Genomic DNA, 18,253 nt, shown 5'->3' with positions numbered 1-18,253 from the left:
TTCAGAGCTCTTCAGGTGGCAAGAAAAGGAACTTCAGACTCTCTCTTGAATAATTCTCCTATGAGAAAATGCTAGTGGAATGTTTTAAGATATGGACTGTAGTGCTGGCAGGCAGAAATCTTCAGGATTCTGATTGTTGATTAGTGTTTCCTATGTGTCTGTTTGCTTTATGTCTGTTAAAATAGTCCTTCATTCACTCTGTCAGTACATAATATAGATGTGCAAACAATCATAGATAACTGGGAACGGGTATACTGAACGTTCTGAAGAGCTTTCAGTCCAAGAGCTTTCAGGAGAAAAAATGTTAGGATTCCAGAGCTAAAATAGAGAAACATACAAACTCAAAAAAACCTTGAAAAGCAGGAGACAGATTGGAAAGAAGATAGTTGACTTCAAATTGTTTCAACTTAGTGTGGTTTAAGAACAAATGCTGAAATAGCCGTAGCCCTATAAGTCAACCAACTTGACTATTAGTGTCTTTTAATTGAGTGCCTTGATTATAATGTAATACTTTGACTGTTGTTTGAATTGCTTTTAGAACCCTCAGGATGGGTTCAGCCGTTTGAAGCGGTGGATTATGATTGGTGACCATCACCAGCTGCCTCCAGTCATTAAGAACATGGCTTTTCAAAAATACTCCAACATGGAGCAGTCCCTCTTCACACGGTTTGTTCGTGTTGGGGTGCCAACTGTTGATTTGGATGCACAAGGAAGAGCAAGAGCAAGGTGAGTGAAATAAAGTGGCGTGTCTATCTGCTACCAGGTTAAGAATTGGAAAAGCACACTTAGAGTATTGGAAACTTTGGATTGTTAAGACAGGAGTCTGTGCAAAATGGTGATTTTAAATCACGCTCTGTGTTGTAACGTTCATTCATCCACAGATAAATTGAGGCTACGTACGGCAATGTTCTGAAGGGTTACCATGGAGAAAGTTTGTTCTAGCTGCAGAATTTGAAGAAAACGGCCAAAATCCTTTCTGACAACTTTGCTATTAGAATGTTTGTGCCTTTTTTCTCAATTTGAACAATGGAATATACTGTGGTTCTTCCAATTAAGCAGTTGAGTTTTCTGTGAAAGAACCAGAGAGAAATTAAAATAGTAATAGCAATAATAATACATAGTTGAACTCAAAAAACACATGTTAACTGCTTGTGTTGGTTTTTTTTTTGGGCAGTTTATGTAACCTCTACAACTGGCGTTATAAAAATCTGGGTAATCTGCCTCACGTGCAGCTTATGCCAGAGTTCAGAACGGCCAATGCTGGGTTTTTATATGACTTCCAACTTATAAATGTAGAAGACTTCAATGGTGTGGGAGAGTCTGAACCCAATCCTTATTTCTATCAGGTAAGAGAAATATTGAATGTATACTTAATTTAATCTGACCTTGATTTGTTGAATCTGGGGTGAATCCACATACTGTAAGCCAGTAGTTATGTTCTCAGATTTTGGGATTGTATATGTGCATGATTTTTTTTCTCCTTGTAATCAGTTTTGAGTGTTGTGAAAAGGATACTAACTTGTTATGCCTTCTTGCTCAATATCTCTGCTTGCTGTCTCCATTTTCTCAGAGTTGTTGGGGGAAGGAGACTTGGTACATTATGAAACATTTTGGTCTTTGGCAAATTAAAGATGTTTAATTCTGCTGTACTGTTACAGCAGTGAAATAAATGGTAACATTCCACTGTATAAAAGATCAAAGTTTGCTCTGTGACACACACTTGAGTATAAAGAGTGGGTGTTTTGATTTAATCTGTATATAAGAATGCAGAAAAGTGCATTTGTAAAACAGTGAAACCTTCCAACAGCCAAAAGAATGATCTGGGACTGACAATATTAAAAGTATACAAAAAGAAAAAAAGTTAGAAAATGTGCAGAAACAGTCAGTCATTTGAGATTGAATAGATGTGACCTAAAATAGAAATAACTGGTTTTGATGATCCAGAAATCTATCTACCTAGAGAAAAGGAACTGAATTATTAGGAGATGAAAGGAGTTTAATTATTCTAGTTCAATTAGTTCTTACTTCTAGCATAGTGGAGAGTGATCAATTGCAACTTTCTTTGCTTTCTTCTTGTGAACGTTATGAAATTAATGCTAAGCAGGTGCTCTTTTTCATTTCTTTGTTGTTGTTTCTGAATCCTGCCATTTTAAATAATAATATCACTATGCTATCAAGTTTTAATACTTCACAAATTATAGTTCCACCATTTTACATAAGAGAATTTTTTTCTATGCGAAGTATAAGACAAATGTTGTATTGGCATTTGGGTTCCGTAATTGTATATTACAGTGACATTCCTGTGGCAGACAGCTGTAAGTATATAAATACATTTAGGTGTGAATGTTTAAGATGTTGAAAATCATTTAAATATCTAGAACAAGTAAATATTAATATATTTGATGACTAATCAATCTTTAAATTTAAACAGAAATTAAACTGTACTTCTTGTATGTACCAGAAAACCATCAATGCCTAACAGACTTACAAAGAACTTCCTTTTTCTGTCCTTTTAATCTTCAGAATCTGGGTGAAGCAGAATATGTTGTAGCACTGTTCATGTATATGTGCCTGCTTGGTTATCCTGCAGACAGGATAAGTATCCTGACAACATACAATGGACAGAAACACCTGATCAGAGATGTCATTAACCAGCGTTGTGGAAATAATCCACTGATTGGACGGCCAAACAAGGTGACTTTCAAAATATATTGGGCATTGAACTGGTTCTTTTTTTTCATTATTATCATATTATAGAATTGATTGAATACATTCTCTGCTTTTTGTGCAAATATTCATTGACTAATAGTATGTATTTACCAACATACGTTCTATGGGATTTCACAGATTCATTTTTAGTTGTGTGTTTGAAACTAGTCATAGAAAGAAACTGCAAAATTGATCAAGTTCAATATGTCATGGACTGTATGAGGCAGAATAATTCCTTTCTTTGTCGTGTATTTTGTGCTCCTTTTAAAAAGTAAAATAAATAGATCCACCTATAGAGTGGATATGGTTTGGATTTGATAACATACATGATGAAGAATATTATAAAACATACAGAAATATGTTTACATAAGTCTGGTATCTGCAGGTTACAATATGTTATAAAACGTGATTGTTTTCCACAAACTTTTGATATTCGCTCCCCAGAGTTATCTGTCTAAGTTAAGAAAAAATAGGAAAGAAATGGTATATAAAGTCTCAGCGTCTCCCAGGAAGAGACGTTTTTAGAGATCTTTTTTAGATAGAGGTGAACTAAAACAGAATCAAACATTTTCATCTCTCTTTCTATTTATTGCATTCTGAATCAGAAGTTGGTGCTAAAACTTTGATGTCACACTGCAGTTAAAATGGCAGAGATTTAACCTATGGAGTTTGTTGCTTTTTATTCTCTAGGTAACAACTGTGGACAGATTTCAAGGTCAACAAAATGATTATATTCTCCTTTCACTAGTGCGTACCAAAGCTGTAGGCCACCTTAGGTATGTAGAAAAGTACTCTTGCACTATTGTTAAAGTACACATTTTCCACTTCAGAAAGTCTTTTAACATACTAATAATGCATAATAAGTTTCAACTATTTCAGTGTATAGTAGAACTGAAGTTTAATGCTGTGTATTGAAGGAAGTTTAGACCTTGTTTATTTTACAGCTCTGCTTCCCACTTCACAACCACTTTATCCTTTAGTAATGGTTATTACTCTATAAGAAAAGAAAGTTTTTATTACTGCAGGTAGTCTAAACTTGAAATTCAATGTAGTGGAATAATAGGAATGTAATTAATGCTGTTGAATAAATGCAGGCTTAAACTTCCTCTAATTCTTTTCTGTAAGTGAGCTTGCTTTGTTTTGTATCAGAAGTGTTTGAACACTTTGTGAGTTGTTTTACTTGTAGTCTAAAATGTTTATGCTTCAGTTTTGGAGTGAGGTGGAGAAAGACTTGTCTGCTCAGCGGTAGTAAGATGAGTTTCAGAACCTATATTTTCTTATTCAGGAATACAGAACGACTGTTATGATTTGTTACCAGTATAAACTGTTTTTCTAGGCTTTAGAACTAAAGGGTAATTTTCATATCAGTAAGAACATAGTAAGCCTGTTTATATAAGGTTCTAGGGTTTTTAGTAGTTGTTGAAACAGTATGTAGGAAGAAAAATGTAGGAAGACCAAGAATTGTTTTAGTCGATGCCTTTGTATTTTCTTTTAATTAGGATTTTAGCTTGCTTCTTTTATGTTTTATTGAAACTATAGAATCAGTGAAAAAGTATATGATTAATTTGGCTGTTATGTTTTGTTTTGAAGGGATGTCCGGCGATTAGTTGTTGCCATGTCCAGAGCCAGGCTTGGGCTTTATATCTTTGCAAGAGTATCACTCTTTCAGAACTGCTTTGAGCTAACTCCAGCTTTCAGCCAGCTCACAGCTAGACCGCTTCACCTCCATATAATTCCCACAGAATGTTTTCCAGCAGCAAGACAGGTAGGAACAACTGTTCCGAATGTCAGTGGTGTGCTTGTTGCCTGCCTTTGTGAGTGGGCTGGAAGACATGGAACCTGCAGTGTCTTCACTTTTAAACAAATGCTCCTTGGATAATTGTGCCCCTAGATTTGACTTAGATCACAACACACTAGCTGCTTTTAACTGATTTTTCTACAAAACTAATTTACCAGTGTAACTGGTCAGTTTTGTCTGCTTTTCTTGGTAAGTTCTGCATGTGAAAGTGATTCCGGGCTTTTATTTCAGGATAAATATGTAAGGTTTTGCAGTGTGTGTTGTCTTCACTCATTATTAAACAAAATGTCATTTCTTTAAACAAATGTACGAAGCTAAAGTCTTATTAAAAGAGGTAAAATTGTCTTCAGCTGAGCAACTCAGGATAATGAAAGTGTTGCTGAACTGAATGCTTAAGTACAAAAACCTTATAATGCACTAGATCTTTAGCATTTAAAAGCAAGACTTGCAATGAATAGTATGCTAAACAAATAAGAAATGGAGGAATGTACCTGCTTTGCTCCCTGGAGTTTTGAGAAGGGTACTGCATGAATCCAAAACCATTAGAAGTCTTTACGTGGTCCTAAGTGCTGTTGACAAGTTCATAAGTTCATAAGGTTGGAAAGGACCTATAAGATCATCTAGTCCAAAGTTTGGAAGAGAGCCCTTCTTTTCAAAACTCAGGTGCTCTACAGCAAAGAATGGAAAGTACATGTAGGCAAGGAGAAGTTGGGCTTTGGCAGTCATTTATACTCTGAGCTGAAACTAGTTATATTTTTAATCAAGTCATCCTTGAGTCAAAATTTACTTTACAGATACAGTATTGGAACCCAGCCTGTCCTTTTGAAATTAAACTTCTTCATCAGACTAAAAGGTCCTTATAAATATACAGTTGCCCAAAGTGCAAGACCTGTATTTCCTACCTTTCAAAAGAATTCTGCTATTTCTTTAAAAAGCATTTTTTTAAATTTCTTCGGTTTGTTTCCTAATACAGTTAAATAACTTTTTGAATAGTGGCTATGTTTCTTTGCTTGCTGAATTTCTGCTTTTTGTGCTTATTTAGAATGGGGAACTACCCTCTCACCAAATACATGTTATCAAGAATATGCCTCAAATGGCTAACTTTGTTTACAACATGTATATGCACATGATACAGAGTACACGCCACTACCAACAGGTAAGAACCTGCTAACTGAAGGTATTCATACAAAATAAAACTTGTCTTGGTAAGTAACCAGAAATGCTGTTGTAGTTTGAGACTTACTTTTACATTTAAAATTCAAGGAGGTTTTAAGGCTGAGAGTGAAAATATTGAGGGCTGTAAAAGCTTGCAGTGGCAAGTAACTGAGGGCACAATTTAAGGCTACCTAGACAGAAGTTAAAAAGTGCTGAGTGCTAGACTTGATTCTGTCTGGGCCCAAAAGTTCCTTGTTAATGCTAAGGAGCTAGCTTGTCCAGTGTTCAACTGAAGTAAACTTGTGTTATATTTCACACATTTCGCTGCATGGTATGATAGTTTCTTAACATGGCTGCATCCTACATAGAAGACTAGGTCTGCCTTCAGACCATTTTAATCAAGTTAGCTCACTGTATTACTCAGTCTGGTTAGCAGCCGTAGCATTTCTAGTCTGGAGAAATTTTTTTCAGCACTGGTTCAGCACCATACTTAGCACTACAGTGTTGGAAGTAGTGGTAGATAGATTTCTCACTGTTTGTACTTAACTTTGTCACTGTTTAAGCCCTGGAGCAGAATTCAAAACCCATTAGGAGCACCGTGACTCTTCATTGTGTATGTGAGCTGAGCTTTAAAAGAGTTTGATATACAGAGATCTGCTTTTAGTCAGTGTACTTGGATCTGTAGATGCCTAGAGATAGTTGACAGTCAGCATAAACGGAGAGGTCTTTAATGCTATCTCTGAACTGCAACACCTTCCATTTAATGTCTGTGAATATTGTGATTATGTTACCTATAATGTAATCTTAGATGCTACTCCCTTATGAGTTTTTGCTCTTCTGAAGAATTTCTGAAAGTAGAAAACACTGATGTAAAAGAGATGCAATCTGATTGTGCAAGGAGCATCAGCATGATTCCATTTGTCTGTGAGATCCAGTTTCTGTTCTGTAATGCAAGGCGGTTTGTGTGACACCTGAATTGAATGTGCACCTGAACCTTCTGCTAATACCAGCTATTCTTTTATAGCATCCTAGTTTCATGTTGCTAGCCAAAATTTGTTAAAAAAGCAAAAACACCAGCTCCCTGCTGTGGGAATGAATCATACTACTGTAGCAGAAGCCAAAAAGTGAAGTTAAAAAAAAGAAAAACAAAGTTTTCCTTATCCTTTCTGATATTTTTACATCGTGATATTTTTCCTTTTCCACTGGGCATAACTGTAGAGTTATATAGCATAACATGAATCTAGCTGCATTACAGAAAGTCTGAGTTTGTCTCATACTTCGAGGATGTATATTTTTTTGTTGTTTCAAAATCAGGGCTCTTTTAATTCTTTTTTCCGTGAACAAATGGATTATGGAGATCAGCATGATAACTTCAAAGTCTGTTAAAAACAATTGCTTTTCTCATCTCTGCTAGTAGTCACATTTGTTTCATAGATTGGCCAATGCTTGTCAGAAACTTGTAATATTAATGTCATCTAATTGAAGATAAGACTTTACTGTAATTACACACTTAATTTTTCATGTGAAACCAAGTTGCCTTTAAGCAAAATGTAACTAAACAACCATCCTTGGGAGATTTATCAAGCTTCTATTTCATTAAAATACTTCACAGTATTTTAAGGAAGTATTCATCATGTCTTTAGATAATATCAGGCTGCAGAGGTATAAGCATTTCCATACAGCCTGAGGTTGAATAGCTTCATCATAGTCTGTTGCTCACTTGGAAAAAGAAATACTGCTATTTGTAATGCTTTGTGCTAGTAAACCATGTTCTTGGTTGTGCACAAAGCACTTTGAATGTACTAAAATACTTTTACAGAAGTGTTATGTGGAAGACATATAAGCATCACCTCATCTGTTACTGGAAATTACATTTTTCTACGCTTAGAGATGTGGGTGAAAGTTGTATAAATGCAGATAATGTACATATAACACTTTATAAGATGTTTCAAGGGGGAAATTACTGGAGTAAGTTATGAATGACACTTAAAAAAGGAAGTCAAACTTATCTAGGAGTTCGTAATGGTAATAATGTGGTTATGGTAGGAATGTGCTTGTTCCTCCCACAGCACTGTAGTCCCATTACTTTAGTGGCTGTTGGGATAATGTGTTTGGTATCATTGAATCGGAAGTAATGAGTTTTAACACCTACTTTTCATTCTCATGCATGTGTGAGCCAAGATGATTCATTTTATTATTTATTTTTATGCTTAAAATTGATTAAGACTTCTAAATTTTAAGTTGCTGTGCTTATGTGATGCAAAGCCCTAAATGTAATGTAAACAAAGAGCTTGAGCTAAAATAGGAATAGATGCCAGAACGATACATTTATTGTAAAAACTGAAAACCTTTTTTTTAATCATCCAGCGTTTATTGCCCCCACCTGCCATGATTGAAGAACCTGAAACTACTCAAACTCAAGAGTCTGAAGCAGAAGTTGAAGTGCAGGGTATTCAGGAAGACGCAGAAGAAGAAAATAAGGTAGAAGAAGAGATTACAAAGGGAGAAGAATTGAAAGTGGCAGAAGTGGATAAACATCGAACAATGCCAGAACACCCTGGAAGAGACAGTGATAGTGAAGACAGTGAACCTGAGGATGAGAATGAAAAGTGATCCAAGTGCTGTTCTTCCTCTTACTTGTGTTTTGGAAAACAGATGGGAAGATGCAGCTAGAAATATGATTGCTATTTTTGACTTTTTTTAAATGATTCCATGTGTAATGTAACACTGTTCTGTATATTTTCGCTAAATCTTTTGTGGACAAACAAGATGATCTTGTTAGTATCAGTAATGAAACTTGTTAATTCACCTCAAATGATATAAGTTTTTCAGTAAAGTTGGATTTTTTTCTATAGTCATTGGCCTTTAATTCAGTTACTGAGTTAGCCATTAAACTTCACTGATTACCTATATTTAGTATTAATCAGATGCTATAGTTTCCTTAATATTTTCCAGTGGAGAATTTTTTTTACACGAAACAGTGTTTATATACACCAAGATGGTATTTGAGGCATTGGCTTGAGGTTAGTAAGCTTAACTAAAAGTCTGACGCATTGGAATTGCTGTGGGACTTGGAAATTTTGTGAAGTTTTATTGAGTTGGGAATTTAGCAGGCTCTCAGAATGTCAGAAGGTCCGAGTACTTGTAGCAACTGCCTCATTGTGGACTGCTGCTGCTTTTACTACTTGATTGTTTCTTATGATGCAACTTCTCAACGGCATTATTTTTTAAGTTAGTATCTTAAAATAAGATTTCTTTCATTTTTAGGAGGACAACAGGATAAAACCCCATCAGGAAGGCAAATCAAGGGAGTTCTTTGAATGCAGGATTCACAAAACTTGTAAATATTAAAGATAAAATGGGTGAATGCGTTCTCTAGAGTAATATCTAAATGTACATCTTTCATAAACTGATCAATGAAAGGTTTTTCCCTGGTTTATTCAGAATATCTGCCAGCTTGGCAAATTATCCACTGGTTCAGCTAGATTTATGAATTCCCAAATTTAATTTTCAAACAAAATAATCTACTGACAAAGGGAAAATATTTGGCCTTCCTGTGTTGCAGTTCTGAAGTTACCAGGAGAATTTCTTCACCAAATTGACCAGAAATTAATGAACTCTCAACTTTTTATTACTGTGTTTGAAGGTCCTTATCACAGAATTGAAGAAGTTAGAAGGGATCTCAAGATTGAGTCTTAACTCCCCTGCTTAAGCAGGTACCCTACACTGGGTTGCACAGGTAGGTTTCCAAATGGGTCTTGAATATTTTCTTTATTTTTTTATTCACACAAAAAAGAGTGGAATTGTTATTATTGATCTGATCAACGTCTATAAATATCTATGGAGTGGGAGGCAAAGGAATGAGGCCAGACTTTTTTCAGCAGTGCGTGGCAATAGGACTGGGGGGAAATGGTCAAAAACTGAAGCATAAGAAGTTCTGCACAAACGTGTGTGGGAACTTCCCAGTGCAGTGACGGAGCAGTGGCACAGCTGCACAGAGAGGTGGTGGAGTCTCCTTCTCTGGAGATGAAGTTCAGGACCCACCTGGACGCCTACCTGTGCAACCTGGGCTAGGGAGCTGCTTTGGCAGGGGGTTGGACTCTATGTTCTCTAGAGGTCCCTTCCAGCCCCTACAGCTCTGTGATTTCATTACTTGTTCTGTTTGGAAGGTGATGTAAATTCTCTGCTGTTGGAGGACAAATAACTGTGTGTTTAATACTAGGGTGGTAAGCTCTGGTGGTAACAGTCACGTGTTCAAGCAGGGCAGAGTAGTCCTGGGCTTTCAGGCGACACGCAACAAGCTTAGCTGACATCTCTCATCTCTGTTTCCCAAATCATATTTTAATAAGTATTTGACTCACATAATCATTATGCTTCAAAATTCTGGGGAAAAAATACTAAGAAATTCTGGAAGGTTTTTTTTTGTGTTTTAAAATAGATGGTTTAATTGACAGGGATTCCATCAATAAATATTACAGGGAAAAAGCAACCAAATCTGAAGGAAAACATAAAGATGTTGATTTGTATATGGTTTGTAGTTAAATCTTTATTTGTGTATGAGCACACCTAGCCTGTGTAATATTGTGTTCCTCGTGCAAACCTGTATATCTGGTCCCTTCTGATTCTTGGGGTCCTCTTTAGAACAGCTAAGTGAGAGTCATCAAACATGTTGCTCTAAAATGGTGAATAGAGTTGTAACGGAGCTTATTGCTGGTTAGCATGCAGAGGCAGCTGAATCAAAAACTACTGCAAAACATTCACAGCCTTAATATGCACTTCTCTGAAGGAACAAGCACTGCCTGTGCTAGAGATGGAATGTTCTGCAGAGTTGAACTGAGCAAGTCATTGCTGCTACTTTTCTTATACTGAACTTTACACTTTTCAGTGATGCAAACTTATTTTCAAACATGAAGAATGATGTTGTTCTGCACGTAATTTTTGGTAAAGGATGAACTTTGTCTTTTACACCAAAATATGTTTATACTGATATGATGGTTCCTTACAAGAAAGAATTGGTGGGACGAACGAAACAGCCTAAAAAAGTGATTTTGATCTACAAAGTTTATCAAGGGGGAAAGATTGCATAAGCTGGAGGTCTTAATGAGTGTGTTACACCCATAAACTCCATTAAAAAAATGGTCCTAGCCTGCTCTGAATCTGCATTAATACTGCTGCATATGTGTTGGGTAGGGTTCTAACATTTTCCAAAAGGTAAAAAAGCATCCTGCCACTTCACCTCCTTCTGAGAATGGGTCTTTGCAGTTTCATGAGATGAAAAGTATATCAGTCCTCAAGAAAAGTATTCTGAAGAGGAGTAGAAGTTAAGCGTTGCTGACAGGGCAAGTCATTTAAATGTCTGATTTCAAAGAATGAAAAAAAAATACCAAAAACCTGCAGGCAGTGTTGCTCACATTACTGGATAAAGAAGGCATACAATTCTACTGAAACAAGAATTAGATAACACTTGGAATCTCATAGGGCAGGCAGACAAAAGTGAATGTCCTAGCCAACAAATTAATCACAACCCTCAGCAGTCAAGAAGCTGTGAATGCCATTAAGACATATGGCGTATAGTTCCCTTTGCCAAACAAGGCCAGCAGAATCAATCAATACAAAATTAATGTTTTCAGGGGAGTTCTGGAGGCTGCTTATGTGTTTCTTATCACGAGGTTTTACAGTGTAGTTTTCTTAATATCTTTTTTCTCAGAAGATTGATTGCTTAAGTACCTGACAAAAAATCTCTGTGCTGTAGTACTATTAAATACATTTTTTAAATAAAGCTATTAAAATTGTGAATTTAAAAAGAACTTCCTTAAATGATTTCAGCTCAGCATCCTCTGTAAGTCCATGCATTTGCCTAATTTTTTGTGGATTCTGAAAAAAGTACAATTCTCAGCCTTCAAAAATGAAGTTCTTCCTTTCCCAAGCATGTATCTGCTCAATCATTACCTAAAAAGAATGCAAAAGGAAGAACCTGTAATACGACTTGATCTCTGTTTGTAAATATTTGGTTTACTGAAACATAACTACCACTATTGGAATGAAAAAATTATCTTTTCCTCCCTCCTATGGGAGGTGACAAGGGCAGATTATTTCTCCAGGCCTTGCTCTGGAAGGGCTTTAAATCAGCTTAAGCTAGCCCATATCAGGGATAATATAATATAGTGCTATTGAGAAAAACAGTTGCATTTAATTTAGCTTCTGTCATGATTTTCATTCACCTTGGGAAAAGAAAAATGGCAAAGATCTGAATCAAGTAATAATGTCAATGGAATGCAGAGAAGCCTTTTGCATTACTGGAAGACAAGATAAAAATAAAAGCTAAAGAAGAGTTATTTCAGCTACGAGTAAACTTTCCAGAGTTCAGGTGTTATCTCTTTACTTGAAAAACAGTATCAGAACAAATAGAATGTGTTTCTTTATGGTGTATAATTATCTTTTAGGAAAATGTAGATGCAAGCAAGAAGTTGTCCCAGCTGTTGTCGATTAGTTTATCTGTAATGCCAGTGAAAAAGAATATACAAAGATATATATAAACTATATATATGCAGTGTATATTTTCCTAATGAAGCATTAGAATGTTATTATTCCAGAGAATACCATAAAAGAGTAAGCTAGAGATCCAAAAAAGGTTCAAGAATATGTTAGTCTTGGCACTGTTTGTAAGAGATAAAAAGAAGCCGCCTTTATTTCATTTATCAAGTGTGAATTCCTAAATTGCCACAGTCCAGCATAAGAGAAGCCCTGCTACGCATCCAGAGACGCTTCAGCATCCTGCTGTGCTAGTCTGACATCTCTTGTGTGTCAAGAGCACTTATTTTTAGATGGGACAGTCATTAGGGACATAATGTATCGTAACTACTGTAAAGGAAGTAGTCTAGGGGCAGCTGAAGCAGATAGAGAGCTCAGTACAAAGATACAAAGATTCTGTTTCTGACCTTAATCCACAGCAGTAGAGACTTGCCCTATTTTTGGGAGTGATTTTTGGCAGCAGCAATCATATCCTACTGGGAAATACCATGTTTTCTAAAATGAGAAATTCCATGGTTTGCATGCTGAGTCAGAGAGGGGAGAAAGCGCCTTACCAGTAATCCTCTTTAGCCTGAGGGCACATGAGAGAGCACTGAAAACAAGACTTAGGGAAAAAGAAAAGCCCAACTGTGGAAGAGTTGTCTCAGTATTTGTCATGCCTTGGGCTGGGATACAGTAATTTTCTTTCTAGATTCTCATATGAAGCTGTGTTAAGGATCTGTGATGAAGAGTGGTGATAACACACCAGTGATTTTAGTTGTCAGAGAGCAGTGCTTACACAGAGTAGAAGACTTCTCTACTTCTGTTTTTATAGACTCTGTTCTTCAACTCTCTTGATTTCTAACATACTATGAATGAATCTTGCTCCCACATACATAGATATTTCAGTGATGGGGCTGTTGTCCTGGATTGCTCCTTGCTCCTGCAGTGCTCACCCACCGGGTCTGTCATTTTGAGCTGTGTAATGAAATGAGACACAGAGGACAGCTGCTGGTTCTGACTCATTTTGCTTGGTTCTTGGTCCTATGCACAGTAGCTTCCTGCAACACCGAGCTGTAACAAATATCCTTATAAAATGGACAGAAAAACTTAGGAAACATGGTGTGTTTAAATGCTCCAGGTGGATTTCAGTGGAACACACATGGAATATTGTGTACCAGTAAGTTTTTAAAGAGAATAATGATTCTGAAGAGTATTTCTTACTATAATAACAGATAATGTACTTGATTTTGTCTGTACAAAACCTGATATTTTACTTAATATAAGGCAAAGCCTACTCACTAGGCTAATAGTTTAAATCAGAACTTAAAATGGTTTTGGTATTACAATATACGGAGCTATGAATGATCACGTCCATGCTCTATTCCCATGGGAATGTATGAAAAGCCCTTCAATTAAAAAAAACAAATGTAGTGCTTTTTTTAATTTGTCTTTTGGTGTGTTGCATTTCTCCAAAAAGGGTTTGTCCTGCAAATTCAAAATTACTCTATTTGGATTTATTTTGCTGTATTTAATAATGTTGAACTGTAGTGTTCCAAGATGAATATAATGGAACAAAGTGCCAATGTAAGTTATTGGTGATGGTCCTGTACAGTGTAGGAGCAGGTTTGAACACAGCAACCTGTCTGAATTCTACCAAAAAGGTGAGTACTAGGGGAGAGCATGTTGCATCCAAGCTCATGAGGAACTGAGTCAAGGGTTTTGATGTTACTTTTCCTAGGCCATGGCTAAAAGTGCAAAGATTACCTGTATACAAATGAACTTTATCAGTTTGGGATGTCTCAAATGCTAATTTCAGGGTCCAGCCTGTAGCTATTTCTTCTGTTTTAAAAGAATTGGAAGACAACAGTGATTCCATGGGAGTACTGGAGAGACTCAATGCTAAAAAACACAGCAAGAATCCTGGGATCAAAGAGATCTCCATTAGTGCATTCATTTCTTATGGATACCTTGCCTTTCCCTCAATTACTTTGATCCAAAAACTTCCCATGTAACACGTGTCTGACCCCCTTAGGCTACCTCTTTCCTATAAGAAAGTAGAGAATAAATTATTGCTCATAACTATTCATACTCATTCAAGAAAAAAACTGTCTTTCTCAAGTCAGCCAGTTAAGCACTAAACAGGAATCTTCCCCCTGCTCTCCACCTTCTGGCATGAGTTCACGATCTCAGTCTACTGGTGGCTGGACCTTTTTCTTCCTACTAACCAACTTTTAGTGTCTCTGCTTTTTGCTGCTGCTTTTTGCAGTCTGATTACGTTGCAGGGAGTTGAGGGGAAAAACACAGGCCATATTTATGTGCTGAACTGGACATATCTAGGCTTCATAGGATAAGAGCAGATGAAGAAAATGCAGTGAGTCACACAGCATCCTTTTCAAATCAGTTATCTTGGAGACACAGAACAATTAGAATGATTTTGTTGTTAATTCTGAGAAAAATCTTGAACATATTTATAGTGTTTCTATTAAAACCTGTAGGCTATCAACATAGTAAAATCTGTTCAGAATAGGAAAGTCATTCAATAGAACAATACAGACTGTATTTTCCTTCCTTTCTCTAGCTTGAAGTCAGATTTAGGACAGCTTGTATATATTAGCACCTGAGATATCAGAAGACAGTTTTAATTAGCCATTTACCCAGTTGGTTTATGAAAGAAGACTGAGCACTAATTCACAAGATTATTTCAGTGACTAAGTGCTCAGAATGAAGATTAGCCCGTTAGTTTTCTACTGGAAGAAAAACAGCTTTACAACAATATTAAGCACTTGTTTAGCAAAGATGAGACTGAAGATACAATACTAGTAGTTTGACTATGTCCCATGCATTTTCTTTACTTGAATTTGCTCTTTTGCTTAAGTTCATTGGCTGCTCAAAGCTTCAGCTGGTTTACCCGCAGTGTTAAAGCTAGGAACCTCGGGAGACTTCAGTTATATTTCCAACTGCCACAGCCCTGCTTGCAGCAGGTGATGCTGAAGGGAGCAGAGATTAAGAGATTAAGCAGAAAAAGTGTATGTATTTCCATCTCAGTGAGCAGTGGGTCTATGCCAGGTGAGGAGTCAGCCAGGTTGGCCTTGGCAAGGTAGAATTCCCTGCTTCAAGGAGGCTGATGTGTGGCCCTGAGGACCTGCCCTCCTCCTCTGTGGATTTTGCAACCAAATTCAGCCAAGTGGCAAGCTTGTGGTGGGGAAAGTGAGAGGGAAGGGCATTTGTAGGGATACCTGAATTTGTGAATAAGTTTTTTCTTTTTAGCATTGTTCTCTGTATCCAGTGTAAGAAAGAAGCCCTTGGCTGAGGCCATGTTCGTTACTGGGTGCTGCTGGTCATGTTCAGGAGGGGAAAAGGGCTTTGGTCAAACAGTGCACTCATCTTGATTTTCTGCTTTAGTGAATGCCTGGAAGAGAAAATCTGATCATCTAATGAACCATAGTTCTGTTTTAAAGGTAAGGCTGTTACCTGTATTTTTCTGGCTTTGCTGTTCAGCATGCTTTTCTGTACAATATCATGAAGCAGCATAAGTTCAGCGACTAAATATATGCCATCCTGTCCTATGCCTTGCAGTTGTCACAGTAAGCATGAAATACTTGTACAGTTAGTCAATGAGCAGCTCTGTCTACCTACAGTTATTCTTTCTGATTATATTTTAAAGTTGTTTTTTTTTTAAACAAAACATTGCTAGGTAAATTGAACTGTTGTGGCTATCCATAGGCACGGTTACTGTTATTTCTCATGGCATTGCTTACTCCTTCACAATTTGAAAGCACTGCCTGTTGCTATATTGTTTTATTCTAGAAGCATATGAATTAGAGCAAGCTATCCAACTAAATAACCCTCTACCACCTTCAGAGTGATTACTCACTAGGCAGAGTAATAATGCTTCTCACTACCCTAATTTGTGGTTATATGTTCACTTTATCACCTACATAAATATGGATGGTTAGCAATTCTTTTATAAACAACATGCATATAGTCAATGCATATTTTAAAAGAATTTCTGTAGTATCTAAGCAGTTTATATTTTTAAATCATTTTTTAAAATGATTACAAGTAAAACCAGGAGAAATGGTGCATGTCTGGGGAGGCAGTGTGCTCACAACGTGTGTAATGGCAAGTTCCTCTGTTAAGAGAACCCTGTGTAAAACAAGCATTTACCTGTATGCCACAAGATTTCGAAGTTTACTCTATGAATCTTATATTTTTTTTCCAGTTCCAAATAATATACTATTTTTCAAAAAGCTTTTCAGTGAGTCTATTTCTCTTTCAGGTGTCTGGAAACATTCACAATTCAGAAGTTTGTCACTGAGAATTTACAATACAAGTTGGAGCTGTTGTTTTGAAAATGTGTAATGCGTACATGAAGAAGGTTGCTATGTATGTATTGCAAGATATGAGCAAAAATCTATTTAAATGGTTGAAAATACTGCCTAGAAGGTGGAATGCACTTAATGGGTCTATGACATTTGGAAAGAGTGCATTCTGAACTGGAAATTTATTTTTGTGAATATTTTATTCTACAGTGCACCCTGTTGGACAGTAAGACGTGAAATTCTGATCTGATGTCTTCATAGCATGCACCTTTTCATTTTTACATGTTTCAGTTCTATCTTAAAAGAAAGTAAAAGAAGTTCCTTTTGTACTGTGATCTCACTCTGTATTAATTTTCTGTGAACTCCTCTATTTTGCTACTGTAAAGGTTTGGTCATAGCTTTTTCATGTAAAATGTAATTTGATATATCTCAGGTTGGATATTTTGAAAAGTCCCAAAATTGCATCACTATTTTTGAAAATGAAACCAGAAAAAAGAATGCATGCTGTAAAGATATGGAAGAAGAGCCAATTTGCTGAGGAGTTACAATCAGTCCATTATTTACACATTTGAAATTTGATGTAGGGAAGTAAGATGGATAATTTCTTTTGCTATTTTCAGAACAGAAGAGGACTGCATATGCTTACCAGTAACCCACTGCAATAAAAAAAAGGCATTGAGACATGGTAAAATAAAGTTTGCAATAACTGAAATCATTTTTATTTATTTTTTTTTTCTCAAACAGAACTGCAAGAGGCTGTGAAAAAAATGGTTTCAGGGTATGAATCCTAGCTAGTAAACAAGAAGTCCTAAATTTTGAAATAGTGTTTCAAAAACACCCTTGTCCTCAATTGGCCTCAAATATCCAGTATCATCTTATGCCAAATTAGGCCATGATATATAGAATTTTAACGTTAGAGGACAAGACCAGAGAAAAAAACAATGCTGACTAAGGAGATTCAATGTTTGCTTGCTTTTTTATTATTATCTAATTTTTGTTTTGTTTTGTTTGTTTTTGTTTTCTTTGGGCTAACTTAGTTCTCTGAATCTACAATCTAACTTCCCCTGTGTGTTATCACTGAACTGAGAAGCTGTGAGTTCTATACTATGGCAGAGTAAATAGTTGAAATGTATGAATTAGATTTAACATCTATATGTGATTCAGGCTGATCACAATATGTGTCCTGAATGTGGAGAGTGAAGCAGAACTAATGCAAATTCAAACCCTAAAACTATTTGTTCACATGATGGACTGCTGGTAGGGAGCCTTCAAAGCGATGGGACAAAAGAATAATTTTTTGTTTGACCTACTCAGCACAAACAGAATTGCTTGAATAATTTTTTCTCTTTCTTTTATACTTTCACATAATCAAAGAGTACTGAAATAAACTTTAGATAAAAATCTTTTTTGTTGTTATTGTTGGAAGTTCTGATATATCTATCTGTAGAAATGTGTTTTTTTCTTGTATAGAAATAAGTTTCTTGAAAACATTTATAAATACTACTGTGTGACCTTCATATATTTATCTTCTTCTTAGTTCTTTCTTTCTTTCTCTCAATAATCTTTCTGAACTTCATTTTGGTCCAACTCTCTTCTGCCTCTGTGGTATTTTTTTACTTTGAGTGTATGCACAGGCTTGGCGAACAGTCTCCGAGATCTGAAAAATATGTTATGTACATGTCAGTACTGCTATTTTATTGTTAAAATGGCAAATGTCAGTCTGTTATGAATTCCTTTTAATTGTAGGGAATGCATT

The 18,253-nt window shown here is 36.1% G+C and overlaps 1 protein-coding gene across 1 annotated transcript in view; it reads left to right on the top strand.

Moving 5' to 3' along the window:
• The window catches only part of AQR (aquarius intron-binding spliceosomal factor), a 41,084-nt gene extending 32,655 nt beyond the window's left edge, over positions 1-8,429 (top strand). The window contains exons 29-35 of the mRNA XM_065753841.1: positions 539-726; positions 1,175-1,346; positions 2,524-2,694; positions 3,400-3,485; positions 4,300-4,474; positions 5,550-5,663; positions 8,030-8,429. Of these exons, the coding sequence (XP_065609913.1) occupies positions 539-726; positions 1,175-1,346; positions 2,524-2,694; positions 3,400-3,485; positions 4,300-4,474; positions 5,550-5,663; positions 8,030-8,275 (1,152 nt within the window). The 3' untranslated portion in view covers positions 8,276-8,429. The remainder of the gene's footprint in view (positions 1-538; positions 727-1,174; positions 1,347-2,523; positions 2,695-3,399; positions 3,486-4,299; positions 4,475-5,549; positions 5,664-8,029) is intronic.
• The last annotated feature ends 9,824 nt before the right edge of the window (positions 8,430-18,253 follow it).

This window comes from Cyrtonyx montezumae, unplaced genomic scaffold, assembly GCF_038088225.1.
Source record: "Cyrtonyx montezumae isolate F1298 unplaced genomic scaffold, pur_monq_1.0 scaffold_10, whole genome shotgun sequence".
Lineage (NCBI taxonomy): Eukaryota > Metazoa > Chordata > Aves > Galliformes > Odontophoridae > Cyrtonyx > Cyrtonyx montezumae.
This window is presented reverse-complemented; position numbering and strand designations above follow the sequence as displayed.